Source organism: Scyliorhinus torazame, chromosome 17 (genome assembly GCF_047496885.1).
Source record: "Scyliorhinus torazame isolate Kashiwa2021f chromosome 17, sScyTor2.1, whole genome shotgun sequence".
Lineage (NCBI taxonomy): Eukaryota > Metazoa > Chordata > Chondrichthyes > Carcharhiniformes > Scyliorhinidae > Scyliorhinus > Scyliorhinus torazame.
In genome coordinates this window covers 188,416,265-188,434,476 of record NC_092723.1, presented here as the reverse complement: position 1 = coordinate 188,434,476, position 18,212 = coordinate 188,416,265, and the positions used below count along the sequence as shown (strand labels likewise).

Below are 18,212 nucleotides of genomic sequence, written 5' to 3'. Positions count from 1 at the left end.
CAGTGCTAACCACTGGGCCACCATGCCACACTTAGGGCAACATTTATCGCCCTTGGGGAGGTGTTGAGCTGCCTTCTGAATGGAGAATATGCTTGTGTTTTGCTGGAGAACTACCATCACAAACGTCCCGAGGAAAGAATACCGTGTGCATTTCCTCATTGCGCTAACCCTGAACATTATTTTTTTCTGGAGCTAAACGGACCTTTTCAGGATATAAATCAGCCTCGTGAACACAGAGTGTAATTTCCATAATGGGGAGGGTGGGGACGGAGATTGGAGGGAGGGAGAGAGTGGAGGGAGGGAGGGAGAGAGTGGAGGGAGGGAGGGAGAGAGTGGAGGGAGGGAGAGAGTGGAGGGAGGGAGGGGATCAGTGATTTGTGTGAATGAAGCGAGCCGGCTGGGTCTGTCTCGGAATTCTCACAATGATTCGCTGGAGTGGATCCGCAATCCTGTCTCTGCTGCTCATCTCAGAAGCAGCTGTACCCCCGACACAAATTCAAATTAGCCAAGGTAAGTTAGGAAAAACTTCTGCAACCCTACTTCAATAGAGTAACGCGAGAGAATAGTTTAATAAGTTTGTTAAGTACATAACAATATGAGATTTAAGGGAGTCTACTGTATTAAGATGTTTGGGATAAAGATGTAACCGCTAATCTTGAGTCATAGATTGGTTCTAGAACGCGACTGTTCAGATGGTAACTTTATTCTCAAAAAAAACTTACAACTGCATTCAAATAGTGAATGAAGAAGTCTAGAAAATCTCTATTGTTTGCACGCCACACATTGTAATCCCAGTAAATCCCTAAAATATCACTTCACATCCCCTAGAATTTAGCACCGCTTAGCTAACAACATTCCAGACTTAATTGCAAACTTTACCAACTTGGAGTTGTCGGTTTGACTTTCCTCTGGGTTATTTCAAAGGCTCTGGGTTATTACAAAGGCTCTGGGTTATTACAAAGGCTCTGGGTTATTACAAAGGCTCTGGGTTATTACAAAGGCTCTGGGTTATTACAAAGGCTCTGGGTTATTACTGCTGGACGCTGCATTTCGGAGGAACATCACCATCATTTGTTTTAAAAATTGAACCGTGAAAGCTCGTCAGCTCTGAATTGGACTGAGTAACATAATCAAACTTATCGCGAGACAATGACTGCTGTGAAAATCATTTATTAATATACATATTTATATATATACACAAGATATTATCCAACAGCTGCTGTGAGATAAACCATTTTCAGAGGTTAAAAACTTCCAACGGGATAACAAATCAATTTGTCCACAGGACACTGAAATCAAATGAGTGAACATGTGATGCACCGGCCGCTTCTAACCCCACAAGGTGCCTGAGGTTGTGAATGTTTGTCCGGGGGGGGGGGGGGGGGACTTAGTGGATTCAGTAGGTTTCGAATTGTTAATGGAGAAAGTAATGGAATTTCTGAGAGGCAATTCTCCAGGATCTGCTGCTTGCTACCCCAGTGTTAACATCTCGAGACTAGTCTAAAATTTAGCAAAGCACTCTTCTTTTATTCAAAGCCACATCAGTGGTGAGGAAATTATTAGAATAAGTGACAGAATGACATCTGATCAAAGCGAGTTCACATGGATTTGGGAATGCCCATTCATGTCTGACTAATCTCGCTGAATCACCATCAGGTGAGTGTCTATGAATGTTGACTTTTAGCAATTACTTTCACAGGGCATTTGATAAAAGTTCTGTACGAGAGATTATTTGCAGAATTGAAAGAGCACAGATTTCAAGGTAACCTTTGACATGGGTTACTAACTAATTATTTCTGATGTAGGGGTTAGAGCATTAGAATTAAGGTGACATTCTCTGATTAATGGAATTAGCCTCGGAACCAGTACTGAGCCTTCTACCATTTGCTATTTATAGAAAGAACTTGAATGAAGAAATTGAAAGTTGCATATCCAGATTTGCAGATAACAATAAATCAAGAGCCACATAAGTTTTACAGATGGGACAAAGTCATTACAAAGGGACCTGTACAGATTAATTGTGAAGGAAATAACTGCGGCAGCTGTGATTCCGTGAGGGGAACGTAAGGACTTTGGATTCATTAAAGACAGCAGAATATGTTTGAAAGGGTGAGAGACTTGGCGTTGTGGAGATTTAAGTAGTACATGAACACAAATCCCTTCCAGCAACTGTGCAGATACAGAAAGTAATTAGGAAGGTTGCTGCAATGTCAGCTTTTACCTCCAGCAGAGTTACAGTATGAAGGGTCCTTGGTCACAGCCTATCTGGCATCCAATTTTGGGCACCAAAGTTTAAGTTGGATATATTGGCATTGGAGAGGGTTACAGTGCAGATTTATCAGAGCATCACCAAGATTTCAAGGGTTAAATTATGGGGACAAATACCACAAAGGTTTACATGACTTCAGAAATTTGAGAGATGATCAAATTTAGTGTTTGAATCAAGAAAGAAAAGTTAATCAGGTAGGTGCGGAGGAAATCCAGAACCAGTTCAGAAGGAGGCCATTTGGCCCATCAAGTCTGCGCTAGCCTCTGAAAGAGCACCCTACCCTGCCCCATCCCCTGTAACCCCACCTAATCTTCAAATTAAGGGGCAATTTTAGCACAGCCAATCCATCTAACCCGCACATCTTTGGACTGTGGGAGGAAACCGGAGCACCCGTAGGAAACCCACGCACACACGGGGAGAACGTGCAAACTCCACCCCTGGCCGGAATTGAACCCGGGTCCCTGACGCTATGAGGCAGCAGTGCTAACCACTGTGCTACCATGCCGTCCTGGCGCTGTGAGGCAGCAGCGCTAACCACTGTGCCGCCCAGGTCCCTAATGCTGTGAGGTAGCAGTGCTAACCACTGTGCAACCGTGCCGTCCTGGCACTGTGAGGTAGCAGTGCTAACCACTGTGCAACCGTGCCACCCTGGCGCTATGAGGCAGCAGCGCTAACCACTGTGCAACCGTGCCATCCTGGCACTGTGAGGTAGCAGTGCTAACCACTGTGCAACCGTGCCGTCCTGGCGCTGTGAGGCAGCAGCACTAACCACTGTGCCGCCCGGGTCCCTAATGCTGTGAGGTAGCAGTGCTAACCACTGTGCAACCACGCCGTCCTGGCACTGTGAGGTAGCAGTGCTAACCACTGTGCAACCGTGCCACCCTGGCGCTATGAGGCAGCAGCGCTAACCACTGTGCAACCGTGCCGTCCTGGCACTGTGAGGTAGCAGCACTAACCACTGTGCCGCCCGGGTCCCTAATGCTGTGAGGTAGCAGTGCTAACCACTGTGCCGCCCGGGTCCCTAATGTTGTGAGGTAGCAGTGCTAACCACTGTGCAACCACGCCGCCCCACATCACAAAATGTTAAAATTAGAACCTAGCCAAAGATGAGTGAAATCCCGAAGCACGTTTTCACACACAGTCAATCTAACACAAACTCCTCAAAAGGCTGTGACAGTTGGGCCATTTGAATTTTTAAAGTCGCGAGCGATAGATTTTTGTTGAATATGGATAATCGGGGATATGGAGTCAATGAGGTTAAATAAAGTTGAGTTGCAGATCATCAATGACCCATTTGAACGATGGAATAGGCCACACGGCTGATTGCCAGTCCTTCGATTGGCTGGCAATCCCACAGGTCGCCGATTGGCTGGTAATCCCACAGGTCGCCGATTGGCTGGTAATCCCACAGGTCGCCGATTGGCTGGCAATCCCACAGGTCGCCGATTGGCTGGCAATCCCACAGGTCGCCGATTGGCTGGTAATCCCACAGGTCGCCGATTGGCTGGTAATCCCACAGGTCGCCGATTGGCTGGTAATCCCATAGGCCTCCTGCGGCAAAATTGGCAAATGCGGTCTCAGGAGCCAATTTTCACCCCAACTCCAGGCCCCGATTCTCAGACCCCCCCCCAGCCCCCCCCAGCCCCACAGTAAAATTCAAGCCTTCGATTTTCCTGCACACCATTGAGGCAATATAACGATTCATGAAAAGTTATATATTGTGGAAAAATATTTTGTTTTGCAATCACATGGGCATATCCAATTGCAGAACTTGTTGCAGGAAATACTGCATGTGTTTCAGCAAAGGTGTATACAACAAGATAAAACTTACATCTAGTGTTCTCTAATTTAAGATAAGTAAGTAAAGCATTTAAGAGGGCTATCAGACTTCAGATCATTGGGGTTATTTTACTGTCAGTACTGTCCGAGGTAGATGTGATAGATTCGAACCAAATGCTGAATTTCTGCCTGGTTGCAGAATGTAGTCAGGGGCTGTTTAGCACAGGGCTAAAGAGCTGGATTTGAAAGCAGACCAAGGCAGGCCAGCAGCACGGTCCAATTCCCGTACTAGCCTCCCCGAACAGGCGCCAGAATGTGGCAACTAGGGGCTTTTCACAGTAACTTAATTTGAAGCCTACTTGTGACAATAAGCAATTTTCAATTTCTTGGATCATCATCTTGTTGAAATGAGCAGACATCTTCCACATATGTGATGGAAAAGATGGACTGTCGTCATTAGCAGGTAACTAGAATTGTTGATGTAATAAATTTGCTAATAGTTGAAGGGGGCCAGGTGATTTTCTAGTGTCTGTTTTTCACTCATTACAGTAATCCTACCCCACTGTATATATTTTTTAATGAACATCTCTGTGCTACTGATCTGTAATACTTGTCAGTTTCAGGGAGGATAAATGTCAGAGTGATTAGAATGGGCAGCTGTAGTGTGATGAAGCACGATGTATATGTAAGACTTTCTTTACCCGATTTACGGTGATTGAATGAGAGTCTATACTGCCAGCATGGAGCCTCACAATTCACCGTGCCAACTCGCAAAGCCAAGCTAATATGCTGAATTTGGAACTGTATCAATGGTTTGGATTTCCTATTGCACAATTCTGCCATTTCTGTTCAATAAGTCAAATTCTTGTTTTTATTATACAAGATTTTTCCTGAAATTGGAAGGGTTACATTTCTGGATTCTGTCCATTTTTCCATGCAAACCATAAATCACTGGCCTCTGCTATAATTAGATCGTCCTGTGTACCTATCACAAACACTTATGCATGTTGTGACCATTGTTGTAAAATACACTTATTACAAGAAAACATTGCCTTCGGAGAGGAGACAGATGACGTGTCAGCGATGGCAATGCAAAGCCCCTTATCAATCCAAGTGAATACCTCCGTACATTCCAGGGTTAATTACATGAACAAATATGGTAACAGACTGTAAACTCCGCAAAAGATAACGTCCATTGTGGACAATCATCCTCAGCAGATAACACCCTTGCAACAGCTGTCGAGCTTGACCCGGTGTGAAAGTCTGTCTCCAGCACCCAGAAGCTTTTTCCTGACTATCCTACAACGAGGAGCTAGCTGAAAAGAAAGTGTTTCAGAAACAAAAACTGGAACTCTTATAAAAATATGAACTATTTCATATTGGGGGCATAGACAGAGTGGATAGTCAGAGGCTTTTTCCCAGGGTAGAGGGGTCAATTACTAGGGGGCATAGGTTTAAGGTGAGAGGGGCAAGGTTTAGAGTAGATGTACGAGGCAAGTTTTTTACGCAGAGGGTAGTGGGTGCCTGGAACTCGCTACCGGAGGAGGTAGTGGAAGCAGGGACGATAGTGACATTTAAGGGGCATCTTGACAAATATATGAATAGGATGGGAATAGAGGGATACGGACCCAGGAAGTGTAGAAGATTGTAGTTTAGTCGGGCAGCATGGTCGGCACGGGCTTGGAGGGCCGAAGGGCCTGTTCCTGTGCTGTACATTTCTTTGTTCTTTATTTTACTCAAAGAAAAAGTATGATCATTGCATGAAATTAACTTGTAATTTACCTCTTACCAGAAACACGGGGCGGGATTTTCCCCTACCCGGCGGGGCGGGGGGTCCCGGCAGGATGGAGTGGCGGGAACCACTCCGGCGTCGGGCCGCCCCAAAGGTGAGGATTTCTCCGCACCTTTAGGGACCAAGCCCTCACCTTGAGGGGCTAGCCCCGCGCCGGAGTGATTGGCGCACCGCCCGCCGGCGGGAAAGGTCTTTGGCGCCACGCCAGCCGGGGCCAAAAGGACTTCGCCAGGCGGCGGAAGTCCGCGCATGCGCTGGAGCGTCAGCGTCTGCTGACGTCATCCCGCGCATGCGCAGGGGGGTGTCTCTTCCACGTCGGCCATGGTGAAGACTGTGGCCGAGGCGGAGGGAAAAGAGTGCCCCCACGGCACAGGCCCACACGCGGATCGGTGGGCCCCGATCGCGGGCCAGGCCGCCGTGGGGGGGCCCGCCCGCGCTGCCTGGTCCCGCCGGTAAGAGAGGTGGTTTGATCCTTGCCGGCGGGACTGGCATTCCAACAGCAGGACTTCGGCCCATCGTGGGCCGGAGAATCGCCAAGAGGGGCTCGCCGACCGGCGCGATACCCGCCCCCGCCGAATATCCAGTGCCGGAGACTTCGGCAACCGGTGGAATTTTCCGACCCCCCGCCGGGTCGGACAATCGTCAGGGGCTGGCTTGAATCTTTCTGGTCTCTCATTTACTTGTGTCACAAAGACCAATGTACCCCCATTAACCACATTTCAGATTATTGGCTAGTCGATGGGAATCTTTAATGAAAACGATTTAAACATATATTTTTAATTCTCTCATTCCATATATGCATATTGTTATAAATTCAAGTCCGTTATAGATGCTCTCTCAGGTTTTGATCCATCAGTCGCTTCTGTAAGTGGCATCAGCAATTTGTTTCTTTGGGAGTTTGATCACACTACTCTATAGACCTTCTTGCATGACAGCGTAAGCCAGAGAGGTAGCAATGGTTCTCCTTGTGAGCTAATATTTATATCTGTATTTCTTCAATTGCAGATAGAAGCAACTCTTGGCTAGACGAAGCTTGATGTAAATTGATGAGCTGTCATACCCTCTCTCACCTTCCTCCATTCGCCCAGACAGATGAAAGAATTTCTAATACAATGGATGTGAAGTGTTTTCCAATTGCTGAGAGAGTGTACTCATTGATTTATCATCAACAATCTCTCGCAAGACAATATCAGTGCCAACTCATTAACATACTAAACCACTGATCACCCCAGCCTTTTATTAACTTGTCACAATGAGCTCCCTGCAGTAAAGTTGACATTCGGTATGTTGTTACATTTTATATGATCGTTTTAATATTTAAAATCCACCCTTTAATTCGATGGCCCAGTTTACTCCCAAGAGCGAAGCATTGCAGATGTCGGAAGTGAGGAATAAAACCGGGAACCGCCTGAAAACCCCACCAGGTCAGGCACCTTCTGTGGAGCGAGAAAGAGTTAACATTGTACAAAGATCTTTGATCAGAAGTGGGAGGTGTCAGAGGGGTAACCATTTTTAATCAAGTGCATTGGAGTGGGGTTAGGCATCTGGGAAACCAAAAGGAAGGTGTGTGACGAGAGAATCTAGGGTGCACGGCAGGAGAGGTTAAACGTCCAAATGGATGATGCTCCAAGGGAAAAGGAGATTGTAATGGGAGAAGTAACAAAAGGTGAATCTAGAGGAGATGCAAGTGGGAAAAGCAGAATCCTTACCAACCGCCAGTGGCCAGAGCAGCATTGTGGCTAGCACAATTGCTTCACAGCTCCAGGGTCCCAGGTTCGATTCCCCGCTGGGACACTGTCTGTGCGGAGTCTGCACGTTCTCCCCGTGTCTGCGTGGGTTTCCTCCGGGTGCTCCCGTTTCCTCCCACAGTCCAAAGATGTGCAGGTTAGGTGGATTGGCCATGATAAATTGCCCTTAGTGTCCAAAATTGCCCTTAGTGTTGGGTGGGGTTACTGGGTTATGGGGATAGGGTGGAGGTGTTGACCTTGGGTAGGGCGTTCTTTCCAAGAGCCGGTGCAGACTCGATGGGCCGAATGGCCTCCTTCTGAACTGTATATTCTATATAAGTTGTGTTGGAACAGAGTGGGAGTGGAGAATTAAAATAACAGGAGACTGGCTGCTTGGGGCCCTGTATGTAGACTGAACAGAGAGTGTTCTTTAATGTGGTCACCCAGGCTGAGTCCAATTGCCCCAGTGCAGAGGAGACAACATCGGGAGCAGTGACTGCAATGCGCTAAACTGAAAGAGGCACAATTAAATCAGATTTGACAAAGAGTCACCCAGACTAAAAACGTTAGCTCCGTTCTCTCCCCACAGACGCTGTCAGACCTGCTGAGATTGTCCAGCATTTTCTCTTTTTGTTTCAGATTCCAGCATCCGCAGTAATTTGCATTTACAATTAAATCACTGCCTGGCCTAGGTGTACGATGGGAAGGGACATGGTTAAAAGGACAAGGCGCTGTGGGATGTGGAAGGTATTGGGGTGATTGAGTAGAGGACCAAGGTGTCATGCGGAGACTTCTGGATGTCTGATGGGAGGGGATGGGAAATGTGTCAGTGATGGCATCAAGCTGGAGGAAATGGGAGCAGCAGATGATCCATTGAATGTGGAGGCTGCTGAAGTGGTGAGTGAGGACGGGGAACCAGGGGCGTCATTGAATCCCGCCCCCGCCGAATTCTCCGGTACCGGAGATTGGGCGGGGGCGGGAATCGGGCCGCGCCGGTTGGCGGGACCCCCCGCTGGATTCTCTGGGCCGAAGTCCCGCCCAGAGATTGCCTGTCCCGCCGGCATAAATCAAACCTGGTATTTACCGGCGGGACCATGCGGCGTGGGCGGGCTCCGGGGTCCTGGGGGGGGGGGCGCGGGGCGATCTGACCCCGGGGGGTGCCCCCACGGTGGCCTGGCCCGCGATCGGGGCTCACCGATCCGCGGCGGGGCCTGTGCCATGGGGGCACTCTTTCCCTTCCGCCTCCGCCACGGCCTCCACCATGGCGGAGGCGGAAGAGACTCTCCCCACTGCGCATGCGCGGGAAACTGACAGCGGCCGCTGACGCTCCCGCGCATGCGCCGGGAAACTGACAGCGGCCGCTGACGCTCCCGCGCATGCACCGCATTTCTGCGCCAGCTGGCGGGGCAACAAACGCCATTTCCGCCAGCTGGCGGGGCGGAAATCCCTCCGGCGTCGGCCTAGCCCCTCAATGTTGGGGCTCGGCCCCCAAAGATGCGGAGCATTCCGTACCTTTGGGCCGGCGCGATGCCCGTCTGATTGGCGCCGTCTTTGGCGCCAGTCGGCGGACATTGCGCCGTTGGGGGAGAATTTCGCCCCAGAATTCTGATTCTGGGAGGGAGAGGGAAGGGCGGGGGCAGAATATGTGGGAAATGGCACAGAAACAGTCGAGACCCTGAGGAATGGAAAAAGGAAAATATATTGGAAGCATTGGTGCAGGGATGGCATTGTCAGGACAGGTGAGATGGGGAAACTAGGCGAATGGAATGTCGCGTACCTGACCATAACGGAGGTGAATAGAGACCAAATGACAAATACCATCCCACAAAGCCAAAGCTGAGCTGGACCAGCCAGATAACTACTGTGGTTACAAGAGCAGGTCAGAGGCTGGGAGTCCTGCAGTAAATAACCCCCCCCCCCAACCCCACCCCCTCTCCCAAATATTGTCCACCATCTATCGCAGAATCACAGAATTGTTGCGGTGCAGAAGGAGGCCATTCGGCCCAGCAGGTCTGCATTGTGACTTTTCCTCTGCCTTTTCCCCCTCCCCCTTCACAATGTTTCTATTTAAATAATTACCTAACGCCCTCTCGGAACGCCTCTGTTGAACCTGCCTCCACCACGCTGCCAGGCCGTGCATTCCAGACCCCAACCACTCGCTGTGGGAAAAGCTTTTTCTCACTTCACGGGCGAAATTCTCCCCCAACGGCGCGATGTCCGCCGACTGGCGCCAAACACGGCGCCAATCAGACGGACATCGCGCCGGCCCAAAGGTGCAGAATGCTCCGCATCTTTGGGGGCCGAGCCCCAACATTGAGGGGCTAGGCCGACGCCGGAGGGATTTCTGCCCCGCCAGCTGGCGGAAATGGCGTTTGTTGCCCCGCCAGCTGGCGTGGAAATGCGGCGCATGCGCGGGAGCGTCAGCGGCCGCTGACAGTTTCCCGCGCATGCGCATTGGGGAGAGTCTCTTCTGCCTCCGCCATGGTGGAGGCCGTAGCCGAGGTGGAAGGGAAAGAGTGCCCCCACGGCACAGGCCCGCCCGCAGATCGGTGGGCCCCGATCGCGGGCCAGGCCACCGTGGGGGCACCCCCTGGGGTCAGATCGCCCCGCGCCCCCCCCCCCCCCCCAGGACGCCGGAGCCCGCCCACGCCGCCTGGTCCCGCCGGTAAATACCAGGTTTGATTTACGCCGGCGGGACAGGCAATTTCTGGGCGGGACTTCAGCCCATCCGGGCCGGAGAATCCAGCGGGGGGTCACACCAACCGGCGCGGCCCGATTCCCGCCCCCGCCCAATCTCCGGTACCGGAGACTTCGGCGGGGGCAGGGGCGGGATTCACGGCGGCCAACGGCCATTCTCCGACCCGGCGGGGTGTGGGAGAATGACGCCCCACATCTTATCACTTTAAATCTGTGCCCCCTCGTTCTTGATCTTTTTACGAGAGGGAGCAGATTCTCCCCATCTACTCTGTCGAGCCCCCTCATGATTTTGAACATCCCTATCAAATCGCCTCAGTCTTCTTCTCTCCAAGGAAAGCAGTCTCCAATCCATCCCCATAACTGAAGTTTCTCATCCCTGGAAGCATTATTATAAACCTCTTCTGCTCCCTCTCCAATGTGTTCACATCCTCCCTATAGTGTGGAGCCCAGAGCTGTGCACAAATTCCAGCGGAGGTCTAACTAGTGTCTTGTATAGGTTCAGCATAACCTCCTCGCTCTTGTACTCTGTGCCCCTGTTAATAAAGTCCAGGATACTGTATGCTCTCTCCACCTGTCCTGCCATCTGCAATGATCTCTGCACAGGTACACTGTGGCCCCTCCTGCACCCCCTTAAGTATTTAACCGCTTATTTTATATTGTCTCTCCATGTTCTTCCGACCAAAATGCATCACCTCACACTTCACGCATTAAACTTTATCTGCCACCTCTCTGCCCCACTCAACCAACCTTTCGTTGTGTTTTTGAAGTTCTACACTGTCATCTTCACAGTTTACTTCCAAGTTTTGTATCATCTGTAAACTTTGAAATTTTCTCCAGCACACCAAGATCTAGATCATGAGGCATAAGAAACCACCCAGAGCGACCTCTCCAACGCCCAGGAAACACTCAGCCACCGAAAGGGCCATTTTAACAGTCACTCCCTATTTAAACTGCATCAACCTCGGAAAGAATTGTTCCTCACACACACTATCTTTAAATTCAATAATCCCAAAACAAGCTCGGAATTGTACTGTTAATCCCAGTAAAGAACCCCAATTTTATTCGGAAACCGGATGAGAACCCAAAACAATTTGTAAACTGAGAAAAGAATACTTCACCCAGGAGTGATGTCTCTGATCAATACGTACCTTTCATGTCAAAACAAACGTTGATTTAAACACCATTTAACGTTAGCCCAGCAAACAGAAGGGGTGGAATTTTTGGTTATTTGAAGAGGGCGCTGGCTGAGGTGAGAAAGCGGACGGAGGCTCGCTGGCTTTTGTCGTCATATTTTGCAGCAGTCTGCGCAGGGTGGGGGGCCCTAACACAGCCCACAATCAACTGGGGGGGGCCCTAACACAGCCCACAATCAACTGGGGGGGGCCCTAACACAGCCCACAATCAACTGGGGGGCCCTAACACAGCCCACAATCAACTGGGGGGGGCCCTAACACAGCCCACAATCAACTGGGGGGCCCTAACACAGCCCACAATCAACTGGGGGGGGGGCCCTAACACAGCCCACAATCAACTGGGGGGGGGCCCTAACACAGCCCACAATCAACTGGGGGGGGGGGGGTAAACACAGCCCACAATCAACTGGGGGGGGCCCTAACACAGCCCACAATCAACTGGGGGGGGGGGTAAACACAGCCCACAATCAACTGGGGGGGGGCCCTAACACAGCCCACAATCAACTGGGGGGGGCTACTACAGTCCACAATCAACCGGGGGGGGCTATACCTGTTCCTCCTCCCCCGGGGGTGGGGTTTATACCTGCTCCTCTCCCCCAGGGGGGGGGGGGGGGCTATGCCTGTTCCTCTCTCCCCGGGGGGGGGGGGGGGTCTGTACCTGTTCCTCTCCCCCGGGGGGGGGGGGGGGGGGCTATGCCTGTTCCTCTCCCCCGGGGGGTCTATACCTCCAGCATATTCCCTTCACCCGGTGCACATTTTGAAAAGCAGTTGTAAGTCTCGCCAGCGTGATGTCACATTGTCGAGGGGGAGGTTCCGTCTGGAATGGGGCAATGCGGCGGGAAAACCCTTTAATTATATGGAGATCCAGCCTCTGATTGGCCAACAGCACTCGGTAAGCAGGATCTCTGCCGCCAGGGTCCTAAAACCTGTGGACGGCCCAACCATGGCCAGTCAGCTGGTCAGCCTCTCTGACAGAACTGCCAAAGGTTCCCCACTGGTTCTCAAACCTCATTGCAAATGTTAAATCCAGCCTTTAATCATTACATCTTGAATGAAATGGCAGGTTAATGCAGATGCATCATTGATTTTCAAATCATAGAATTTACAGTGCAGAAGGAGGCCATTCAGCCCATCGAATCTGCACCGGACCTCGGAAAGATCCCCCACTTAAGCCCACACCTCCACCCTATTCTAGTAACCCCCCTAACCGTTTTGGACACTAAGGGCAATTTATCATGGCCAATCCACCTAACCTGCACATCTTTGGACTGTGGGAGGAAACCGGAGCACCCGGAGGAAACCCACGCAGACATGGGCAGAACGTGCAGACTCCGCACAGACAGCGACCCAAGCCGGGAATTGAACCCGGGTCCCTGGCGCTGCGAAGCAACTGTGCTAACCACTGTGCTAGCGTGCTCCCAATGTTTCTTTCATTGTATTTTCCAATCCAAAGAAGTGCAGGTTAGGTGGATTGGCCATGCCAAATTGCCCCTTAGTGTCCAAGAAGGTTGGGTGGAGTTACTGGGATAGTGTGGAGGGGTGGGCTTAAGTAGGGTGCTCTTTCCAAGGGCAGGTGCAGATGCGATGGGCCGAATGACCTCCTTCTGCACTGTAAATTCTATGACCTTATTTCTAAGTAATCAGTGTAAATCTTAAAAACTGCTTTGCCCACTCCCAAGCACTGTTCATTGTTAAGTCAGAACTCGGGCGGAATAATTTAAGCGACTCATCCTTTAAGTTTTGCTTTGAATGGTCAGCTAAAAGCAGTTAGGAGGATGGCCCAATGGAGATTGTTCCCACCCAAACCCAAAATCCATTCTTCCATTGTAACTCATGAATTGAATCATAATGACTAGCGCTGTTCACATAAGTTCAATCATTTTCCATAATAATTTGTTTATGCTATTCTTCCTGCAGGAGGGACTATTTCCTGGTCAAGCGAAGGACATTGCTGCCATAAATAATGTTATTCTGTGTACTTTAACTTGTTGATTATGACTTGCATTCCTCATTCATACTATTACAGAACTGCCGCTTCGTCTGACTGGAATCATTCCAGCCTATTCCTGCCCCTTATTCTGGACTGAATTCCAGGGATATTGTTTTCGCTTCTTCCCCGAGGCCAAAGTTTGGGCTGAAGCTGATCTGTATTGTGCTGAATTTTCAAACGGACTCCGATCGGCAAAATTAGCTTCTATTCATAGGTAATTACACCCACCTGTTTAATGTGTTTAGATGTTTAAACACTGACAAATGTTTCAGCAAAGATGTACTGATTAGGAGTTAAAGATACAATTATATGTTTACAGTAACCAAGTTTACAAATCTTTATGCTACCAATTTGCACACAGCGTTTTAATGTGTTGGGAAATTTAATTTAATGCATTGAATGGACAGGCAGAAATGTGGTCATCACACTGAACATTTGACAAATTGTAAAAGAATTATTAAATTCTATTAAGTCGAGAGATACTCATTATAGTGCTTCAGTTAACTGTCTTCCCATTCTAGGTACTGAGTTCAAACTGCAAGCTTCTCATACTAGCCATTTTCTCGTTCGAGTTGAATAGTTTCCACAAAGTTGCCACTGACACTTATTGGAAATCCAAATCTCAAAGAAAATTGAATCTGGTTGGGTTTCTGAGTAACGAGAGAGAGATATTGTAGTTATTGTTCATTTTGTGCTGTGTCAGAGACTGAAAGAGAAAGGGCTGTTGGTGAGCCAATTTCTATTATTATGGTCTGGATTTCTTCCAATATGTATTCGCTGTGTCACTTATCATGTGCGTCTTTGACTGAGAATTTCTGTTTGACATTATTAAAATCTTCTACAGTGAAAAGTAAATAATACTCTCCAGATGGCTTGCAGCTGAAGTGCTTGTACTTTGTAATTCGTAATTCAAATGCACGAGAGTACTTTCAGCCCTTAAGACGAGATGCCCAAAACAAGCAAAGCTTCCCGCATATTCCTTCCATTATTCCAGGTTTGCCCTGTTCCCAGCCTTGTACAGAAGTTCTGGTTTAATCTTGCCGGTGGAGAAGTCTCTTCCCCGTCTCAAACAACGTCTGTAAGTTAACGATGGAGCTGGGGTTCTTGTGCTTGTGGCTTCTCGAAAAGACAGGGCCGGCAGTATCCTGCATCACCCCCACATTCTCACTACCTGCCACAGCGCGCTGCAGTTTGTAGCCTCTGCAGGGGGGACAAGGAGACACCTGCGATGCCCCCCCCCCCAACCCCCCAGTGTCATATAGGGGGGATCAAAGTAGGCATCCTCCTCATTGGAAGATTCACCCAGATAGTTGGTGAGGATGCCTGCTGTGTGCCGGTGGATGGAACAGACAATCGGAAGGTATATCATATTATAAGGCATACTCGGCGATGCTCCTCAGTGATTGGATCACGCTCTGCAGCACCCCTGCAATACCCACCTGCGACTGGGACAAGCTCCGCAGCATCTCGGCCATTCCTATCTGAGAGCGGGATATGTCCCGCAGAACCTCATCAAGGTCGGCCTGGTACTGGGTCACATCCCCCATCGAGTTGGAGAGTCTATCGAGACCCTCGGCCATGGCCGTCACCGACTGCGCGACGCCTTGGACACCTTCACTCACGGTGCCGACATCGTGCTTCAGGCTCCCACTGCGGTCACCACCCCAGCAGTGTTGGTCTCGGTGCCACTCATTGCCGGCGACATCTCCTGTGCCCGTAGCCTCTGGAACTCCTCCAATCAGCTTGGGAACAGGTGGAGTGTCACTGCCATCTCCCTTTGGATGTTCCGGGTGCTCGTTAACATCACCATCAGCTCCGGGTAGCCCTGTACCAGAGGCTCAGCATCAGGCTGGGCCCCAGCTGGGTCCTGGGATCCAGCAGCCCTCCGACTGCTGTCTTCGCTAGGCTGCCTGCACCTGGTTGTTTAAGAGCTGCTTGACCTTGTTAGCGGGGCGGGGGGCGGGGTGCGGGGCTGGCAGCGCAGTCCCGGCGAATTGGCTGGCGCGCCTTCATTTGCGGCATGAAGTCCGTGGTGCCTCATTAAGTTGAATAGCGTTGCCGGCCTCGCTGGGCCGAGGGCCGGGAAGCTCGCGGCAGTTCCCACTCGCTCCAACGCTTACAAATCTTTCTGGAGAATTGTGCCCGCAATTTTTACGTAGGTTACACTCCATCTGCTTATGTTGTTGTTGTTTAATGTAATATTTTAAGCTGGTTGGAGATTCATGCATTTGGATCAAGCGCCAATTGCAAAATTGCCCTCGACCCCATTGCGAGGTAACTGCACAACCCAGGCAGGCAGAGCCCAGGCAGGCAGAGCCCAGGCGGGCACAGCCCAGGCAGGCACAGCCCAGGCGGACAGAGCCCAGACGGGCACAGCCCAGGCGGGCACAGCCCAGGCAGGCACAGCCCAGACGGGCAGAGCCCAGACGGGCACAGCCCAGGCGGGCACAGCCCAGGCAGGCACAGCCCAGGCGGGCACAGCCCAGGCGGACAGAGCCCAGACGGACAGAGCCCAGACGGGCAGAGCCCAGGCGGGCACAGCCCAGGCGGGCACAGCCCAGGCAGGCACAGCCCAGGCGGGCACAGCCCAGGCGGACAGAGCCCAGACGGACAGAGCCCAGACGGGCAGAGCCCAGACGGGCACAGCCCAGGCGGGCACAGCCCAGGCAGGCAGAGCCCAGGCGGGCAGAGCCCAGGCAGGCAGAGCCCAGGCAGGCACAGCCCAGGCGGGCACAGCCCAGGCAGGCACAGCCCAGGCGGGCACTGCCCAGGCAGGCAGAGCCCAGGCAGGCAGAGCCCAGGCGGGCAGAGCCCAGGCAGGCACAGCCCAGGCGGGCACAGCCCAGGCGGGCACAGCCCAGGCAGGCACAGCCCAGGCGGGCACAGCCCAGGCAGGCAGAGCCCAGGCGGGCACAGCCCAGGCGGGCACAGCCCAGGCGGGCACAGCCCAGGCAGGCACAGCCCAGGCGGGCACAGCCCAGGCAGGCAGAGCCCAGGCGGGCACAGCCCAGGCGGGCAGAGCCCAGGCAGGCACAGCCCAGGCAGGCACAGCCCAGGCGGGCACAGCCCAGGCAGGCACAGCCCAGGCAGGCACAGCCCAGGCAGGCACAGCCCAGGCGGGCAGAGCCCAGGCAGGCACAGCGCAGGCTGGCAGAGCACAGGCGGGCACAGCCCAGGCAGGCAGAGCCCAGGCAGGCTCCTTACATTGTATTCATTTTCTTTGGCGCACAGGAAACCTTTAAATACTTTTTAACGTCGCCTAATAATTTATTAAGAAACTGTGAATAGTTCTGAATAGTTACATAACAATAGTAGGGAGTGATCCTGTGATTTTAAATAAATTACTCACACAGCAGACAAGGCACCCTTACTAAAAATGTACATTTCTTGTTGCTGATGTGCCTATTCTCAGATGTATTAATAAAACTACACCGAGGGTCACCACTGCCCTCCGCACGATCGCTACGGGCGGGACACGGACCATGTACAGTCTATTGATCTCTGGCAAGAATTCCCGGTCACCGAGCAGGCAAGGCTGGAGAATCCCGTCCAATCCCGGTCACCGGGCGGGCACGGCTGGAGAATCCGCCCTATTCCCGGTCACCAGGCGGGCAAGGCTGGAGAATCCCCCCCTATTCCCGATCACCGGGCAGGCCCAGCTGGAGAATCCCCCCTATTTCTGGTCACCGGGCGGGCACGGCTGGAGAATCCCGTCCAATCCCGGTCACCAGGCGGGCAAGGCTGGAGAATCCCCCCCTATTCCCGATCACTGGGCAGTGTGGTTGGAGAATCCCGCCCTATTCCCGGTCACCGGGTGGGCATGGCTGGAGAATCCCCCCGATTCCCGATCACCGGGCGGGCACGGCTGGAGAATCCCGTCCAATCCCGGTCACCGGGCGGGCACGGCTGGAGAATCCGCCCTATTCCCGGTCACCAGGCGGGCACGGCTGGAGAATCCCGCCCTATTCCTGGTCACCGGGCGGGCACGGCTGGAGAATCCCGCCCTATTCCCGGTCACCGGGCAGTGTGGTTGGAGAATCCCCCCCTATTCCCGATCACCGGGCAGGCCCAGCTGGAGAATCCCCCCTATTCCTGGTCACCGGGCGGGCACGGCTGGAGAATCCCCCCGATTCCCGATCACCGGGCGGGCACGGCTGGAGAATCCCCCCGATTCCCGATCACCGGGCGGGCACGGCTGGAGAATCCCGCCCTATTCCCGGTCACCGGGCGGGCACGGCTGGAGAATCCGCCCCTATTCCCGGTCACCGGGCGGGCACGGCTGGAGAATCCCGCCCTATTCCCGGTCACCGGGCGGGCACGGCTGGAGAATCCCGCCCTATTCCCGGTCACCGGGCGGGCACAGCTGGAGCATCCGCCCCTATTCCCAGTCACCGGGCGGGCAGGGCTGGAGAATCCGCCCCTATTCCCGGTCACCGGGCGGGCACAGCTGGAGCATCCGCCCCTATTCCCAGTCACCGGGCGGGCACAGCTGGAGCATCTGCCCCTATTCCCAGTCACCGGGCAGGCCCAGCTGGAGAATCCCCCCTATTCCCGGTCACCGGGCGGGCAGGGCTGGAGAATCCGCCCCTATTCCCGGTCACCGGGCGGGCACAGCTGGAGAATCCCCCCTATTCCCGGTCACCGGGCGGGCAGGGCTGGAGAATCCGCCCCTATTCCCGGTCACCGGGCGGGCACGGCTGGAGCATCCGCCCCTATTCCCAGTCACCGGGCGGGCACAGCTGGAGAATCCCCCCTATTCCCGGTC

At 52.4% G+C, this 18,212-nt stretch overlaps 1 protein-coding gene across 1 annotated transcript in view; it reads left to right on the top strand.

Moving 5' to 3' along the window:
• Window positions 1-384: 384 nt before the first annotated feature.
• clec19a (C-type lectin domain containing 19A) overlaps window positions 385-18,212 on the top strand; it is a 71,010-nt gene continuing 53,182 nt past the window's right edge. Inside the window, exons 1-2 of the mRNA XM_072481864.1 lie at window positions 385-510; window positions 13,484-13,661. Coding sequence (XP_072337965.1) covers window positions 423-510; window positions 13,484-13,661 — 266 coding nt within the window. The 5' untranslated portion in view covers window positions 385-422. The remainder of the gene's footprint in view (window positions 511-13,483; window positions 13,662-18,212) is intronic.